The sequence below is a fragment of the Myotis brandtii genome, unplaced genomic scaffold (assembly GCF_000412655.1).
Source record: "Myotis brandtii unplaced genomic scaffold, ASM41265v1 scaffold842, whole genome shotgun sequence".
NCBI lineage: Eukaryota > Metazoa > Chordata > Mammalia > Chiroptera > Vespertilionidae > Myotis > Myotis brandtii.
In genome coordinates, this window is record NW_005371421.1 from 433,528 (window position 1) to 450,363 (window position 16,836).

A 16,836-nucleotide genomic window follows, 5' to 3' on the forward strand; every position below is an offset into this window, starting at 1 on the left:
AGGGGGAGCACTTCCTAGCCAGAAGCTGGGCTCATGGCTGGTGATCACAGTGGTGGCGGCGGGAGCCTCTCCTGCCTCCTCTGTGGCAGCTCTAAGGATGCCCGACTGATGGCTTAGCTGTCAGTCAGACATCTCCCAAGGGCTCCCGGACTGCGAGAGGGCACAGGCCAGGCTGAGGGACACATGCGCCCCCCACCCCCACCCCGTGAACGAATTTCGTGCACTGGGCCTCTAGTTATATACATAATATAGGGTGGGGCAAAAGTAGATTTACAGTTGTGAGTATGCAAAACAGTTGATTCTTGTATTATTATTTATTAATTATCGTATTATTTTCCATGCACACAACTGTAAATGTATTTTTGCCTCACCCTGTGTATTCTGAGTAAATATTAGTTTTTCCTTTTCTAGCGGAGCATTTGAGCATCACCTTGAAGGATAAGTAGTGTTTTGTTACATCAAATGTGTGTAATTGGAAAGCTGGTATTGGGAGGTAATTTAGAATGTTGAAGTAATCCACATGAACCGAAGGGTAAAGCAGTATGGAAAGAAGATATGCTGGAAGGATATTTGGGATAATACTGCTGAGGACATGAATGTCAGAGATAGAAACTTAATTTGTAGCTACTTGGCTAGAGCTGAACTTTAGAAAGGTTAATTTAGGCAAGTGTAGAATGGAAATGGAGATGAGGCCATTTAGGAAGTTAGTTGTTTAGGCTAGAGCTAACTCTAGAGTGAGTGAATTAGGTAATGGTACTAAGGAATGAAAGAATGGGAGCAAATGAATTGTTAACACATTAAGGATCATGTTCTTAATTATCAGAATTAAGAATCTGGTGATCAGCTCTTATTGCAGTGGTTCTCAACCTTCCTAATGCCATGACCCTTTAATATAGTTCCTCATGTTGTGGTGACCCCCAACCATAAAATTAGTTTCTTTGCTACTTCATAACTGTAATTTTGCTACTGTTATAAATCGTAATGTAAATATCTGATATGCAGGATGTATTTTCATTGTTATAAGTTGAACATAATTAAAGCATAGTGATTAATCACAAAAACAATATGTAATTATATATGTGTTTTCCAATGGTCTTTGGCGACCCCTGTGAAAGGGTCGTTCGACCCCCAAAGGGGTCGCGACCCACAGGTTGAGAACCGCTGTCTTATTGAACTGTAGAGTCTCTTAAAGGGCATCATCAAGTATATAAAATATTTGTTTGCTCCGTCACTGTTTCTGGCATTATAGAATTGCTTAAAATTTTGTTTTTTTCTTCTTCCAACAGAAAGAAATGCAGGAATTGAAACTAAATAGCAGTAACTTGGGGTCCCCTCATCGTTGGCCTACAGAATGTTATGGACCAGATTCAGTGCCTGATGGATATCAGGGATCACAGACTTTTCATGGGGCTCCATTAACAGGTGAGTTGGTATCTGGATATGTTAGTAAATCACTGTGTCTTCTCCTTTAAATAGATCACTTGTGAAACCACCTTATGTACATATATTTGTTTACATATATGTGTATGTGTCTGCTTATATGTTACTTAAGCTGTCTTTGGTTTTACTGAGATATTTAAAACTCCAATCAGAAACAAAATAAGCTTTATCTGATACTGTGTATACAAAGGCTTAAAGAATATTCCTTTAGTGCCCATGTCAGAGGAGCTGAGTTTGAGGTAGAGGTATTCCTTATAATTGAAAAATGTTAATTGATATCATTATGCATTAAGATATGCCTAATTAAAAACTCAGGAATTATTTTGATGAGATAACCAGAGGTATGACATTAATAGGAAATCTTGTTTTAAAATACCATGGTCATACATAAAAGGAAGGAGTTTGAGGTTAGACCATATTAGATTTTGAAGTTGTGTTGTATCACTTACTGACCTCTCAGAGCCAGTTTGTCTATTTAAAGCATGGAGATAATAATACCTGGCTCACGTGGTAATTGTGAGCATTTGTGTAAGTATGGGTATGTATTAGGTGCTTACTTACAGTAAACACTAATGAACAGAAGGGTATTAATAGTATCTTCTGTGGGTTGTCTGTGCAGAAGTGCTAATCACAGTAACCCAGAGTGGTAGGTACTATTACTAATCCTAATTTTATAGATGAGGAAATGGGTTTAGAAAAGTTAAGTAACTCATCCATTATTGTACAAGGTAATTATTGGTAAAGAGTCGGGGTTCAGACTCCAGTGGTCTAACGTTAAAGCCATTTGCCAGTATGCTACATTGCACTCGGGCACCCAGAAATGATGTCAAAAATAGATTGCTTTTACATGAGACAGATTCCTGAAATGGTAGTAGTACGTATTTTTTTTTTTTAATTGGTTTTAACCCAGGAAAGATTTGGAATGCTTTAATCTAGTTTATATTAGTACGTGTGTATGATAGTCTTTTGGGGCAATACTTAAGGCTGCCCCACTATCCTCTTGTGACAGTGTCTTCTAAATGCAGGTAAAATAAATAGTAAGCTTCTACTTACTAAATGTCGTAAGTCATAGACAAATATATGAGATGTCAAGAGTTCAACATTGCTTACTTAAAAACCCTGTGTACTATATAGAGTCTTGTGCAGAGAGAATAAGTAAACTGTCTAGCCTTTTCTAAGGCTTTTTGAGTGCTTTCTGAATTGATGATTTGGCATCTGTTGGATCACAGTTTCCATTTCTCTTGTACAGGCATAAAAGGTTGTTAAACAAATGTAAATGTAACATTCAAATTGTCTTAATTTATTCTTGCAATTACCCTATAAAATGTGTGAGAAAATGGGAGATCCCAAATGGCTAATTGACAAGGTCATAAAACAGCTTTGTGGCCCGAAAGCAGAGCTCTAATCTCTTGATTCCCATTCCTGTGTTTACAGATTTGTTTTTCTTAATGAAAGTATAAATATACCAAGATGTATCTTGTCTTTTGAAAATAAGATGATTTAAAAAATGATGAATAAACTTATAGGAAATATTAAGATGTATTGAACAATGTAAAGAAAATGAAAAGCTAACAATATCACAAAGATTTCTATTAACATTTTGGAGCATTTCCTTCTGCTCTTTTCTCTTTGTAAACATAAAGAATTTTTAATGAGACTTTTACTATGTTATGATGTATGTAGATAAGTTAGCCTGTTTTTTAAATATTACTTTAAGTTCTGAGCACGTGGCTATTAAGTATTTTTTGAAAATACATTAATGAATGTACTATACCATCATGTAGAAGTACTGCAAATTTTATTCCTTTATTTTTGTTATTTCTACTTTTTGCTATTATAAGTAATACTGTGGGCACATTTCCAGGATTGTAGCATATTTTAAAAATGCTTCTGTGTTTGGAAATTGCCTTACAGAAAAGCTATGCATGTTTACACTCTTATCACTGACATCTACTAATGCCCTTCTCTTTGTATTCTTACCTAGTGTTAACTATTATCAGATTATAAAAACCTTAGCCAATTTTTACGAACAAAAATACTGTCACTAGGCATGCTGAACACTTTATAATCTTTTATATTTCCTGAATTACCTTTTCACTTGGTGCTTTTTGTAATAGGTTTATAAGAACTCATTAATAGTTTGTTGTGGTATGTGTATGTGTGTGGTGCTGTTTTTTTTGTTTTTGTTTTTTTACTATTTAAACAGTCGCTAATCATTGATAAGGTCACTAAATTTCATACTTTATTATTCTTGGCTCATGTCCATCAGCTTGTTCTATGCCTATTTTCTCCCCAGAATATTTCAAAATAATCATGTTCACCAGGCAGTTCCATTCGTTTTCCAAAATCAGTCTTGGGCTTCTCTGCAATTTTTTAGTCTGGCTAGCTTTTTTTAGGTCTTTTTCAGTGCTTGTCAGAATTAATAGTTTAGCATCTCTTGAGTCACAATTTCTATTTCTTCTTTCGTGTAAAGGCCTAAATAATCTTTAAGTTGTATTGTTTTCTGGTAAAACTTTTATTAAACAGATCAAGCAAATGACTGTTGGTAGTTTTGCCATCAGTATGAGTGTCTTCTAGTTGTTGATTTCCGGATAAAACTCACATAAAACAGATGAGATGGAGGAAATAGTATGGACATTGGAATGAGTGTCAGTCATGATGTGTCCTCCCCACCTTCACCCTAAGAAACATTTTGTGTTATTTATGAGATCCTTTTTCATGGATTATCAGGTGATTTTTGACCTGGACATTCTAAGCTTGAGTTTAGAAAATGCAACCTTGTCTTGTGCAAATTTTCTAGGCTCACTTCAAAAAATGGCCCTGGGGCCATCAGGTACATTTTGGTTCCTTAAACCAGCGGTCGCCAACCTTTCGGACTTCACAGACCACCAGTGGTCTGCAGACCACTGGTTAGCGACCGTTGCCTTAAACCCTTCCTGTGACTAGTGTGTTCTCAATATTTCTGTTGTTGGAACATGGCTATGTGCTCACATCATACCACTTTTTCTTGGAAAGTTGACCAGCTACTTCCTTCTTGCTTTTTTGATGTTTATTGTGAGGTGCTTATTCTTGTTGACTACTATCATGCTCTTAATCCTCATGTGTCATATTTAGCAGTTTTTCCTACCTTGTCATTTGATCATTTGATAATCTTCTTTATGGTATATTTTGATATAGAAATTAAAAACACTTTGATGTAGTTTTAAATCTTTCTTTGATTTCTGTTGCTTTTGTATTTATAGTTCTTGCCTAGATGGTCTTAACTGTAGTATAGATTTTTTTAACAGTGTTTTCTTTTATTTTTTTTAGTTGCAACTACTGGCACTTCAGTATATTATAGTCAGTCACCAGCATATAATTCCCAGTATCTTCTCAGACCAGCAGCTAATGTTACTCCCACAAAGGTAACAAATAATTTACACATTTATAAATATCTCCTTTTTAATTGTTCAGGCTTACTTCAAATACATTCAAGAAGTAGTTCAGCATTAAAACTTCTGAGTCTCACAAGATACAGATATTTTAAATTTCTCTCCAGATACAGAAGTTATACTTCCTAGCCATCTTATTTTTATCTATACTAATAAAAGGGTAATATGCTAATTAGACCAGGATACCTTCCGGGAGACCTTCCGGACAAAGCCATGGTGGTGGGGCCGAGGCAGAGGCGTTTAGAGGCTATTAGGCCGGCAGGTGTGGGCAGTTGGGGGTGAGAAGGCTGGTGGGTGTGGGCAATTGGGGGCGAGCAGGTCGGCAGGCAGAGTGATTAATGGTGATCAGGCAGGCAGGCAGGTGAGCGGTTAGGAGCCAGTGGTCCTGGATTGCAAAAGGGATGTCTGACTGCTGGTTTAGGCCTGATCCCAACCGGCAGTTGGACATCCCCCAACAGGTCCCAGATTGGAGAGGGTGCAGGCTAGGCTGAGGGACACCCCTCCCTCGCCCCCGCACGAATTTCATGCACCATTCCCCTAGTGTAATAATAAGTGAATGTTTAGAATATGTTTAAATGGGTGGTGGTGGTTGGTTCTTCATCATTCTGTTTTGGCAGAAATAGGAGTAGAATCTCCTATTGCTAAAGTACCATGTTCAGGTGTGTAGTAGCTAAGACCCAATATTACAATAGTAGTTGAATGTGAAGCTTAAGGACAGAGGGTTTGAGTGCTAGGGCCCTGGCTTTTCTGCTTATTGTGACCTTGGGCAAGTGTCTTACCCTCTCTATACATTAGTTGCCTCATATGTGAAATGAGGATAATAATGCCTTAATTCATAGGGTTTTTGAGGATATTAAAATGAGTTAATATATGTAAAATACTTAGAATATTGCTCAGTTGGCACATTAGTAACAGCTCGATAATTGCTAGTCTTCGTCATTATTATTCTTTAAATACGATTTTGTGTGGATTTTAGAGAGGGAGGGAGGGGGGGGGAGAGAGAGAGAGAGAGAGAGAGAGAGAAACATCAATGAGAGAAAACCATCAATCTTCTGCCTCCTGCATGTCCCCTACTGGGAATTGAGCCCACAACATGGGCATGTGCCCTGACCGGGAATCAAACCAGTGACCTCTCTGTGTGCATGGGATAATGCTCAACCAACTGAGCCACACCAGCCAAGGCCATCATCATCATCATCATTATTGTTAACATCATTTGACACATTGATAAATAAAGAAGAAGATATTTATACTATTCATTTATTTTTTTTTATTGTTGGAGAATTAATTTTTTTTAATTTAAATTCTTAATTGTTGAAAGTATTAGAGAATTAAGTTTTTAAGATGCTGTCATGAGTTAAGACAATTTTTATTATATGCCAAGAAGGAATATAATTGTAAATACCTTTGTAGTAATGCTATCTTCTCTTAATGATGCACCACATTACCTAATGATACCTTTACCTTATAATACCTATGTTTGTGGTTTGTTAAAATTGGTTTGTATCTAGTAGTTACCTATAGTTTTTAGGTACAAATTTACACAAATTTAACCTTTTTTTTTTCTTTTAGGGTCCAGTTTATGGCATGAATAGGCTTCCACCTCAACAGCATATTTATGCCTATTCACAACAGATGCACACACCACCTGTGCAAAGCACATCTGCTTGTATGTTCTCTCAAGAGATGTATGGTCCTCCATTGCGTTTTGAGTCTCCTGCCACAGGAATTTTGTCACCTAGGGGTGATGATTATTTTAATTACAATATTCAACAGACAAGCACAAACCCACCTTTGCCAGAACCAGGTTATTTCACAAAACCTCCAGTTGCAGCTCATGCTTCAAGATCTGCAGAATCGAAGGTTATAGAATTTGGTAAAACTAATTTTGTTCAGCCCATGCCAGGTGAAGGAATAAGGCCATCTTTGACAGCACCTGCACATACAACACAGCCACCTCCTTTTAAATTTAACTCCAACTTCAAATCAAATGATGGCGATTTCACGTTTTCCTCACCGCAGGTTGTGACACAGCCCCCTTCTATGACTTACAATAATAGCGAAAGCCTTTTAGGTCTTTTGACTTCAGAAAAACCTTTGCAAGGAGATGGTTACAGTGGAGCAAAAGCTAGTCAAACTATTGGATCTCGAAATACATTCAATTTTGGAAGTAAAAATGTACCTGGAATTTCATTCACTGAAAACATAGGCCCAAATCAAAAGAACTCTGGTTTTTGTCGAAGTGATGATATGTTTACTTTCCATGGTCCAGGGAAATCAGTGTTTGGAACACCTGCTCCAGAGGTGGCCAACAAGAATCATGAAGCAGATGGAGGGAGTGCCCATGGTGATGACGATGATGATGGCCCTCACTTTGAGCCTGTGGTTCCTCTTCCTGATAAGATTGAAGTAAAGACTGGTGAGGAAGATGAAGAAGAATTCTTTTGCAATCGTGCAAAATTGTTCCGTTTTGATGCAGAATCCAAAGAATGGAAGGAACGTGGAATTGGCAATGTAAAGATACTAAGACATAAAACATCTGGTAAAATTCGCCTTCTAATGAGACGAGAGCAAGTATTGAAAATATGTGCAAATCATTACATCAGTCCAGATATGAAATTGACACCAAATGCTGGATCAGACAGATCTTTTGTATGGCATGCTCTTGATTATGCAGATGAGTTCCCCAAACCAGAACAACTTGCTATTAGATTCAAAACTCCTGAGGAAGCAGCACTTTTTAAGTGTAAGTTTGAAGAGGCCCAGAATATTTTAAAAGCCTCAGGAGCAAAGGTAACCACAACAAATAAGGCTATGAGAATCGTAAAAGAACCTGCAAGTCATGGTAACAAGGATATTTGCAAATCTGATGTGAGAAACATGAATTTTGAATTTCAGGTAGCAAAGAAGGAAGGGTCTTGGTGGCATTGTGACAGCTGTTCATTAAAAAATGCTGCAACTGCTAAGAAATGTGTTTCTTGCCAGAATCTAAACCCAAGCAATAAAGAGCTCCTTGGCCCATCATTAGTTGAAACTATTCCCACTCTTAAAACTAGCCCAGAAAATACTCCAGATAGGTTTGCGTTGATGATTCCAAAGAATGAAGGTCACTGGGATTGTAGTATTTGTTTAGTGAGAAACGAACCTACCGTATCTAGATGCATTGCATGCCAGAATACAAAGTCTGCTAACAAAAGTGGCTCTTTATTTGTTCAGCAACCTTCCTTTAAATTTGGCCAGGGAGATCTTCCTAAGTCTGTTAACAATGATTTCAGATCTGTTTTTTCTGTAAAGGAAGGACAGTGGGATTGCAGTGTTTGTTTGGTACAAAATGAAGGAAGCTCTTCAAGATGTGTTGCCTGTGATAATTCAAGAAAACAGAATTTACCTACTGTTTCAGCCCCTGCTTCTTGTAAGTTTGGTGCTTCAGAGATAAATAAAACTCCAAAGAGTGGATTTGAGGACATGTTTGCTAAAAAGGATGGACAGTGGGATTGCAGTGTATGCTTGGTACGAAATGAAGCAAATGCTGCAAAATGTGCTGCCTGTCATAATCCTGGTAAACCAAGTGTGTCTTCTTCAGCTGTTCCAGTACCTGCCTCTTTTAAGTTTAGTACTTCAGAGACAAGCAAGGCCACCAAGAGTGGATTTGAAGGAGTGTTCACCAAGAAGGAAGGTCAGTGGGATTGTAGTGTTTGCTTTGTGCAAAATGAAGCAAGTGCTACCAAATGTATTGCTTGTCAGAATCCAAGTGCACAAAATCAGCCTACTCCTGCTGTTTCAGCATCTGCCTCTTCAGAGACAAGCAAGGCCACAAAGAGTGGATTTGAAGGAATATTCACCAAGAAGGAAGGACAGTGGGATTGTAGTGTTTGCTTTGTGCGAAATGAAGCAAGTACTACCAAATGTGTTGCTTGTCAGAATCCAAGTGCACAAAATCAGCCTACTCCTGCTGTTTCAGCATCTGCCTCTTCAGAGACAAGCAAGGCCACAAAGAGTGGATTTGAAGGAATATTCACCAAGAAGGAAGGACAGTGGGATTGTAGTGTTTGCTTTGTGCAAAATGAGAGTTCTTCCTTAAAATGTGTGGCTTGTGATGCCTCTAAACCAACTCATAAACCTATTCCGGAAGCTCCTTCAGCTTTCACATTGGGCTCAAAAGCTAAGTTAAGTGACTCTTCTGGAAATCAGGTGGGAACAGGATTTAAAAGTAACTTTTCAGAAAAAGCTTTTAAATTTGGCATCACAGAACAAGGATTTAAATTTGGGCATATGGATCAAGAAAATATACCTTCATTTACATTTCAGAGTTCTAATACAGACTCTAATTCAGCAATAGAAGGATTTAATTTTTCTATTCCTGTGCTTGCTGATGGATTTAAATTTGGCATTCAGGAACTGGGAAATCAAGAGAAGAAGAGTGAAAAACCACTTGAAAATGACAATGATTTTCAGGCTCAGGGTGTTAGCAGTCAGAAGAATGATACTGGTGTGATATTTGGTCAAACTGGAAGCACTTTTACCTTTGCAGATCTTGCAAAATCAACTTCAGGAGAAGGATTTCAATTTGGCAAAAAAGACCCTAATTTCAAGGGATTTTCAGGTGCTGGAGAAAAATTATTCTCATTGCAAAGTGGTAAAAAGGCCGATAAAGCTGACACTTCTACTGACCTTGAGAAAGATGATGATGCCTATAAGACTGAGGACAGTGATGACATCCATTTTGAACCAGTAGTACAAATGCCCGAAAAAGTAGAACTTGTAACAGGAGAAGAAGATGAAAAAGTTCTTTATTCACAGCGGGTAAAGTTATTTAGATTTGATGCTGAGATAAGTCAGTGGAAAGAAAGGGGCTTGGGGAACTTAAAAATTCTCAAAAATGAAGTCAATGGCAAACTAAGAATGTTAATGCGAAGAGAGCAAGTACTAAAAGTGTGTGCTAATCATTGGATAACGACTACAATGAACCTGAAGCCTTTATCTGGATCAGATAGAGCATGGATGTGGTTAGCTAGTGATTTTTCTGATGGTGATGCCAAACTAGAGCAGCTGGCAGCAAAATTTAAAACACCAGAGCTTGCTGAAGAATTCAAGCAGAAATTTGAGGAATGCCAGCGACTTCTATTAGATATACCACTTCAAACTCCCCATAAGTTGGTGGATACTGGGAGAGCTGCCAAATTAATACAGAGAGCTGAAGAAATGAAGAGTGGGCTAAAAGATTTCAAAACAGTTTTGACAAATGATCAAACAAAAGTCACTGAGGAAGAAAGTAAGAATTCAGATGCAGGTGCTGTCAGTGTTTCAGACATAACCACAAAGCCAAATCCTGAAAACACTGGACCCACAGTAGAGTGGAGTAACTATGATTTAAGGGAAGATGCTTTGGATGATAGTGTAAGTAGTAGCTCAGTACATGCTTCTCCACTGGCAAGTAGCCCTGTGAGAAAAAATCTCTTCCGTTTTGGTGAGTCAACAACAGGATTTAACTTTAGTTTTAAATCTGCTTTGAGTCCATCTAAGTCTCCTGCCTTGTTGAATCAAAGTGGGACCACAGTTGGCAATGATGAAGAATCTGATGTTACTCAAGAAGAGGAGAGAGATGGACAGTACTTTGAACCTGTTGTACCTTTGCCTGATCTAGTTGAAGTATCTAGTGGTGAGGAAAATGAACAAGTTGTTTTTAGTCACAGAGCAAAACTCTACAGATATGATAAAGATGTTGGTCAGTGGAAAGAAAGAGGCATTGGTGATATAAAGATTTTACAGAATTATGATAATAAGCAAGTTCGCATAGTGATGAGAAGGGACCAAGTGTTAAAACTTTGTGCCAATCACAGAATAACTCCAGATATGACTTTGCAAAATATGAAAGGGACAGAAAGAGTGTGGGTGTGGACTGCATGTGATTTTGCAGATGGAGAACGAAAAGTAGAACATTTAGCTGTCCGATTTAAACTACAGGATGTTGCAGACTCATTTAAGAAAATATTTGATGAAGCAAAAATAGCCCAAGAAAAAGATTCTTTGATAACACCTCATGTTTCTTTTTCGACCACTCCCAGAGAGTCACCATGTGGCAGAATTGCTGTAGCTGTATTAGAAGAAACCACAAAAGAGAGGACAGATTTACTTCAGGGCGACGATATAGCAGATGCAACCTCAGAAGTTGGAGATGTGTCTAGCACATCTGAAACAGCAACTAAAGCAGTAGTTTCTCCTCCAAAGTTTGTATTTGGTTCAGAATCTGTTAAAAGCATTTTTGGTAGTGAAAAATCAAAACCGTTTACATTTGGCAACAGTTCAGCTACTGGGTCTTTGTTTGGATTTAGTTTTAATACACCTTTAAAAAACAGTGAAACTAGTTCAGGAGTTCAGAGTGGATCTGAAAGAGAAGTGGAACCTAATAATTGTGAAGAGTCAAAGAACTCTGATATTAAGCAGTCTCCAGATGGCAAAGTACAAAATCTCTTTGCTGCTTTTCCGAAGGAAGAGTTCTCAACTAATTACACATTTAAGACACCAGAAAAGGGTAAGCACTTAGTCTTGATAGATTAAGCAAATTTTTACTTTGAATTTTTCTTTTTAATGTTTACCTTGATGCAGACTCTTTGTAGGATACTGTTTTACTAAAAATTGGGTCATAAACACAGTGCTTTGTGAACAGCTAAACTACATTTGTGCAGAATTTTTTTCTCCCAAAATTATTTTACCTGTGAGTGTTCAAACAGTAACAGAGAGTATGTGTGTAAGTTTGGAGATTTGAATAACTGGAAGATATTTATATCGTACTTAGGGCAGAGCACATGAACCCAATGCAGTACAGAACTTTAGTCACTTGTACTTGAGTCATGAACATTAACTTGAGTCTGTTTTCTTTCTTTTTTCTTAAGTATTCATTCTTTAAGTTATTGTTATTTTCTTGTCACTCAAAAGGAAAAACAAAAAAACATGGTACTGAGATGCTCACATTTTATGTAAGTTAGTCTTGCCACTCTATTAAATGAACAAAGAATGAACCTCTTGGATAAATGAATATGTAAAATGTCCAAATTGGCTTAAATTGAGGGACTCTGGCTTTTTATATTTTAACATCATACTCACTTTGATTCTCATTATGTTCAAAAATTAAATACTCTTTATTTTCTAGGATTTAATTTTAGTCTTTTTAAATCTAATCCAATGGCCTTTTGGACCAGCACTCCTTCCTCACAGCCTGAGAACAAAGGTATAGAGTGAGCATTCTCAGTATGATGACAGCAGTTTTTTAGCAGCTGGTAGACTTTAGAAAAGTAATTGTGGCTGTTTGAAATTAAGTACTTAACACTACAGTGTGCATGTTAAAGAATGTCAATTTAAAAGCAAGTAACTTTTGACTGGTGGTATAATACCATTTAGTGCTGTTTTTTAATGTACTTGGATGTCATGTTTCTCACTATTGCATAACATTATTTTGAGATCTATTAGGTCTTTACCTTTTGCTGCTTTGTACTTCATTACTCCATTATTTATTTTTTATTTTGCTTAATGAAGACCTATATTTTACTAACCCTTTTCTTTAGTCACTAATGTCAGCCTGTATCCAAACATGTGATGGTAATAGCATGCATACAACATGAAACAGTGTGTCCCCTTAGGGCCATTCTTTTTGGACATGTTTCAGAAAATTAATCGTATTTGAAAGTGTGCCCATTTTTAATATCCACCTGTTATGTTATTCCTGGTATGTTATGTATGTAGTACAGATCTTTTATAAAAGAGAGTGGAATCTCTTAAAGACCTTCAAGGGCACAAATTAGGGAAATGAAAACTCCATATTAGTGTCTAATAACATATCTTTAGCAACTGTGTCATAGGTTGCCAAACAAGTACATTGATAAAATGACAATCCTTGATTTTTGGGGTCTTCAGTTATAAAGTTATGTCCATTTTATTACTAGCTAAAGCAACTCTTAAGCTTTATTTTAAAGTGTGCAGTCTTTGAGAAATTATGTGAAAAGTCTGGCTTTTTTCTCTAAAGGATATATACTTACAGACTCTGGGCCCTCCGTTAAGAATCCCTGGCCTACATGCAAATTTACCAATATGCTATTTCAGGACCAACGGTGTTATTCTGTTTCAAATTTGAGTGTGTCAGAGTCCCAAAGGATCTTAGAAACAAAGACTTTAAAACATGAGGAAAACTGGGGCCCAGCGGGCTGTTCATTATGCCCAAGTTGTCTTTACTAGCTCACAACAGAACTGGAACAAGAATCTCTTCTTAAGGTGTTTTGTACTATCCCTGGCTAGGAATTACTATTTTTGTAATGAAGGAGAGCGAAAGGCAAGTTTAATGTTGTTAAAGGGCTCTAGTTCTCCAGATCAGTGCCATCCCATAGAAATAAATATGGCCTATGTGTGTAATATAAAAATTTCCAGTAGCTATATTAAAAATAAAAAGAAACAGGTGAACAAAGAGAAAAGATGAAATTAATTTTAACAATTATTCAGTTTAACCAATTATATCCAAAGTAACATTTAAAATTCTAATCAATATAACAAAACGAGGTATATTCTTTTTCTTTTTGGTGCCAAGTCTATGAAATGCACTGTGTATTTTAAACTTGTAGCACATCTCAGTTTGGACACATTTTAATTGCTTAATGGCCACACTGGCTAGGCTGCCATATTGGACAGTACCAGTTGGTACAGAACATGCTTCATAAGTTGTTTACCATTTATCAGTTCCTTTGCCCAGAAATTCTTTTTTTTGTTTTGTTTTTGTTTTGTTAATCCTTACACTAGGACATTTTTTCCATTGACTTTTAGAGAGAGTGGAAAGGCAGGAAGGAGTGGGGGCGGGGGGCGGGGGGGAGAGAGGGAGGCACGTGCCCCGACCCGGGCGTGGGATCAAACCTGCAACCCAAGTATGTACCCTTGACTGGGAATCAAACCTGTGACCCTTTGGTCCATGGGCTGACGCTCCAACCACTGAGCGACACCTGCCAGGGGCAGAAAGTCTTTTTTATAAACCAGAGCAGATTGTATGAAGAATTCCTTTTCTCTCCATTTTTTTAATTTTTGCCTTTTTGTTGTTGTCCTTGTTGGTTTTTCAGCTATAGTAATTGTATTAAATTTGTACAGTATTTAGTATTACTTACCTATAGGATAACAGTTTTTATTTAATTTTATCTAATCATTTTTGGAAATATTCAAAACCGGATGTAACTCTAATCACCTGCCATCTTGGCAATTGTTAACTTTCCTTGTGGCAACTAATCAAAGTAGGGCTTGCACTAGTTTTATATTTACACTTAGTCTTTACTTGTGATTGCTTTAATTTTTTTCAGTTGTTGAAAATGCATGCGTATTTTGCCCAACTATTGTGTATGTCAAATATGGTTATGGCAGCACTTTTTAAATTATAGCCATTAATAATAACTTTTTTTCAATGATCAGTAAGTAAAAGCAGGATTTTATTTTTTTAATTCTCACCTGTGGATATGTTTTTATGGATTTTAGAGAGAGAGAAAGGGTGAGGGAGAGAGAAACATCAATTGGTTGCCTCCTGTTTGTACCCCAACTGTGGATTGAACCTGCTACCTGGGTATGTTCCCTGACGGAATTGAACTCATGACCTCTTGGTACATGGGACAATACAACCAACTGAGCCACACTGGCCAGGGTGATTTTTTTGTTTTTTAAATAGATTTTGTGCTCACTAAGGGTTTTTGATAGAACATTAAATTCTATATCCTTGTCTACTACTGATTGTAATTACTATTTTAGAGTTCTGTCCACATCAAAGTATATGTGCTTTTACTAGTATGCTATTTTAACCTACAGATAAGTTCCATGGTTTTTATTTTCAGTTAGAATATTGATGTTAATACTGATTTAACACCTGTCTTTATCAATTTTTTTGACTTGTGTTATAGCAAAAGAGAAGATAAAACCTGAAGACCCTCCCTCAGATGAGGATGTTCTTATTGTATATGAGCTAACCCCAACGCCGGAGCACAGAGCTCTTGCAAGCAAACTTAAACTTCCTCCAACTTTCTTCTGCTATAAGAATAGACCAGATTATGTTAGCGAAGAAGAAGAGGATGGTAAATCTTTTGTTATTTTATAAAAGCATTCTTTTTATGCTAATCTTAGTAATTGGGAGGTGTGGTTAATTTATATTAAGCCTGCTCTTAGAACCCTCACTGCTGTCCTTGCAGATAGATAGATGTTTATCCTAAATGTATGTGTAAATAGCCAGTGGATGTAATGATGTATTAAGTAACCATTTTTTGAATGACTACCATGAGCAGGGCAGGCATTTTGAGGCAATTGAAAACCATCATAATATCCTTAAAGTCTTAGAGGCAGACGGGTTTGATCGTAGAAAAGTTTGTGTGCCATATCAGAGTTTTTTTAAAGCTGGGGACTACAGAAAAGTTTCAGTAGAACCACTTGGATAGTGGTATTGGGTTGTGGGACATGGAGATAGGTAGATGAGCTAAAATGATAATAGAGCAGCTCAAACAAGAGGCGAGTTTTCAGTGAGATTTCTATCAGAAGGTGCATTAGGGAGATATAATTGTCAAAATGATTGCTATTTGCATGTGGGGAGTAAGGAAAAGTCTCAAGTTGGAGATAATTTCTAGATTTCTGGCTAGGAAAACACTAGAAATTCTTTTATTTAATAAAATCAATTATACTTTAAGATGAAGATTTTGAAACAGCTGTCAAGAAACTTAATGGAAAACTATATCTGGATGACTCAGAAAAATATAAACCATTAGAAAAAAGTCTAACAGGTATGTAAAGTTAAAATTACTAATTGTTTTTTAAAAAATCTTTTATTTGAAAGGAACTTCCCAATTTGATTATTTTTGTAATTACCAGCTTTATTATGTAATAATGCCTGTGGTTATTTAAAATATTTTAAAACAATATGAAGTGAAAAATACTGTTCTGCTAGTTCTTGTTTTCCATTGGCACTTAAGTCTTGTTACCTGAGTCTGTTGTAAAATTGGGCCATTGTTGTAAAATAGTTGTACTTCATCTACTTTTATCTTAACTTTCTTTTGCGTGTGTTGTATGGGATTTTCAGAAAATGAGAAAGAATGCATTATTGTTTGGGGAAAGAAACCAACAGTTGAAGAGAAGGCAAAAGCAGATACATTAAAACTTCCACCTACATTTTTTTGTGGAGTCGGCAGTGATACTGATGAGGACAATGGAAATGGGGAAGACTTTCAATCAGAGCTTCAAAAAGTTCAGGAAGCCCAAGTAAGGACACTTTCATTGTTTTTCTTTTGGCTCAGTTGGCTTTGTTGATACAATAAGCTAGAATGTTCTTACCAAATGGTAATAATGTGTTTTGGCTAGCAAACGTATTAGGCATCTACTAGTTTAGTCAACTATGTCTAGGGAAGGAGGACTTTTCATAGATGACTAAAAAGGTTCACCCCTCTGTGTATGTTGGGTTTTGGGGAATGGGGTGGCATAAACTATGCAGATATTTCTAAGAATGCCTACCACAATACCAAGAACAGTATTAAGTGGTTCATTTTTCATGTAAGTTAGTTTATTCTACGGTGGGCAGAGTGGATAGGAAATACAGCATTTGAAACCTAGTTCCCTTGGCTTATTTTGTACCTTGCTTTGTCAATAATTTCCTGATTTGATTACTTTCTTAGCTCAAATGTAGGATAGGATTACTTAAATGGGGGGGGGGGGGGAGCCTTTTTCAGCAGGAGGAGATGCTCTTGGCAAACAAAAACACATAATCCTTATATCTGGACTGATAGTCAGCCATATGCACTATGCTACCAAACCGGTCATGAAAAAATTGAACCGCTTTCTTACACCTTACACCAAACAGCTGTTGCCCTTACAACTCCTCCTCAGCCCCCACCTTAGGTTCGGCCTTTGCAGTTCACCCAGATTAGGTTCTGATTGGTTGGTTTCTATGCCAGTCAGCATCAAAAGCTCT

General features: G+C 37.0%; 1 protein-coding gene across 4 annotated transcripts in view; it reads left to right on the forward strand.

The window, feature by feature from the left end:
* RANBP2 (RAN binding protein 2) overlaps positions 1 to 16,836 on the forward strand; it is a 99,413-nt gene that overhangs the window by 61,834 nt on the left and 20,743 nt on the right. For 3 of the 4 annotated variants that reach the window (XM_005884659.2, XM_014532095.1, XM_014532097.1), the window contains 6 exons: positions 1,287 to 1,422; positions 4,750 to 4,844; positions 6,444 to 11,403; positions 14,789 to 14,959; positions 15,563 to 15,655; positions 15,952 to 16,130. In XM_005884659.2, coding sequence (XP_005884721.1) covers positions 1,287 to 1,422; positions 4,750 to 4,844; positions 6,444 to 11,403; positions 14,789 to 14,959; positions 15,563 to 15,655; positions 15,952 to 16,130 — 5,634 coding nt within the window. The remainder of the gene's footprint in view (positions 1 to 1,286; positions 1,423 to 4,749; positions 4,845 to 6,443; positions 11,404 to 14,788; positions 14,960 to 15,562; positions 15,656 to 15,951; positions 16,131 to 16,836) is intronic. The other variant, XM_014532098.1, reaches the window with a different exon arrangement.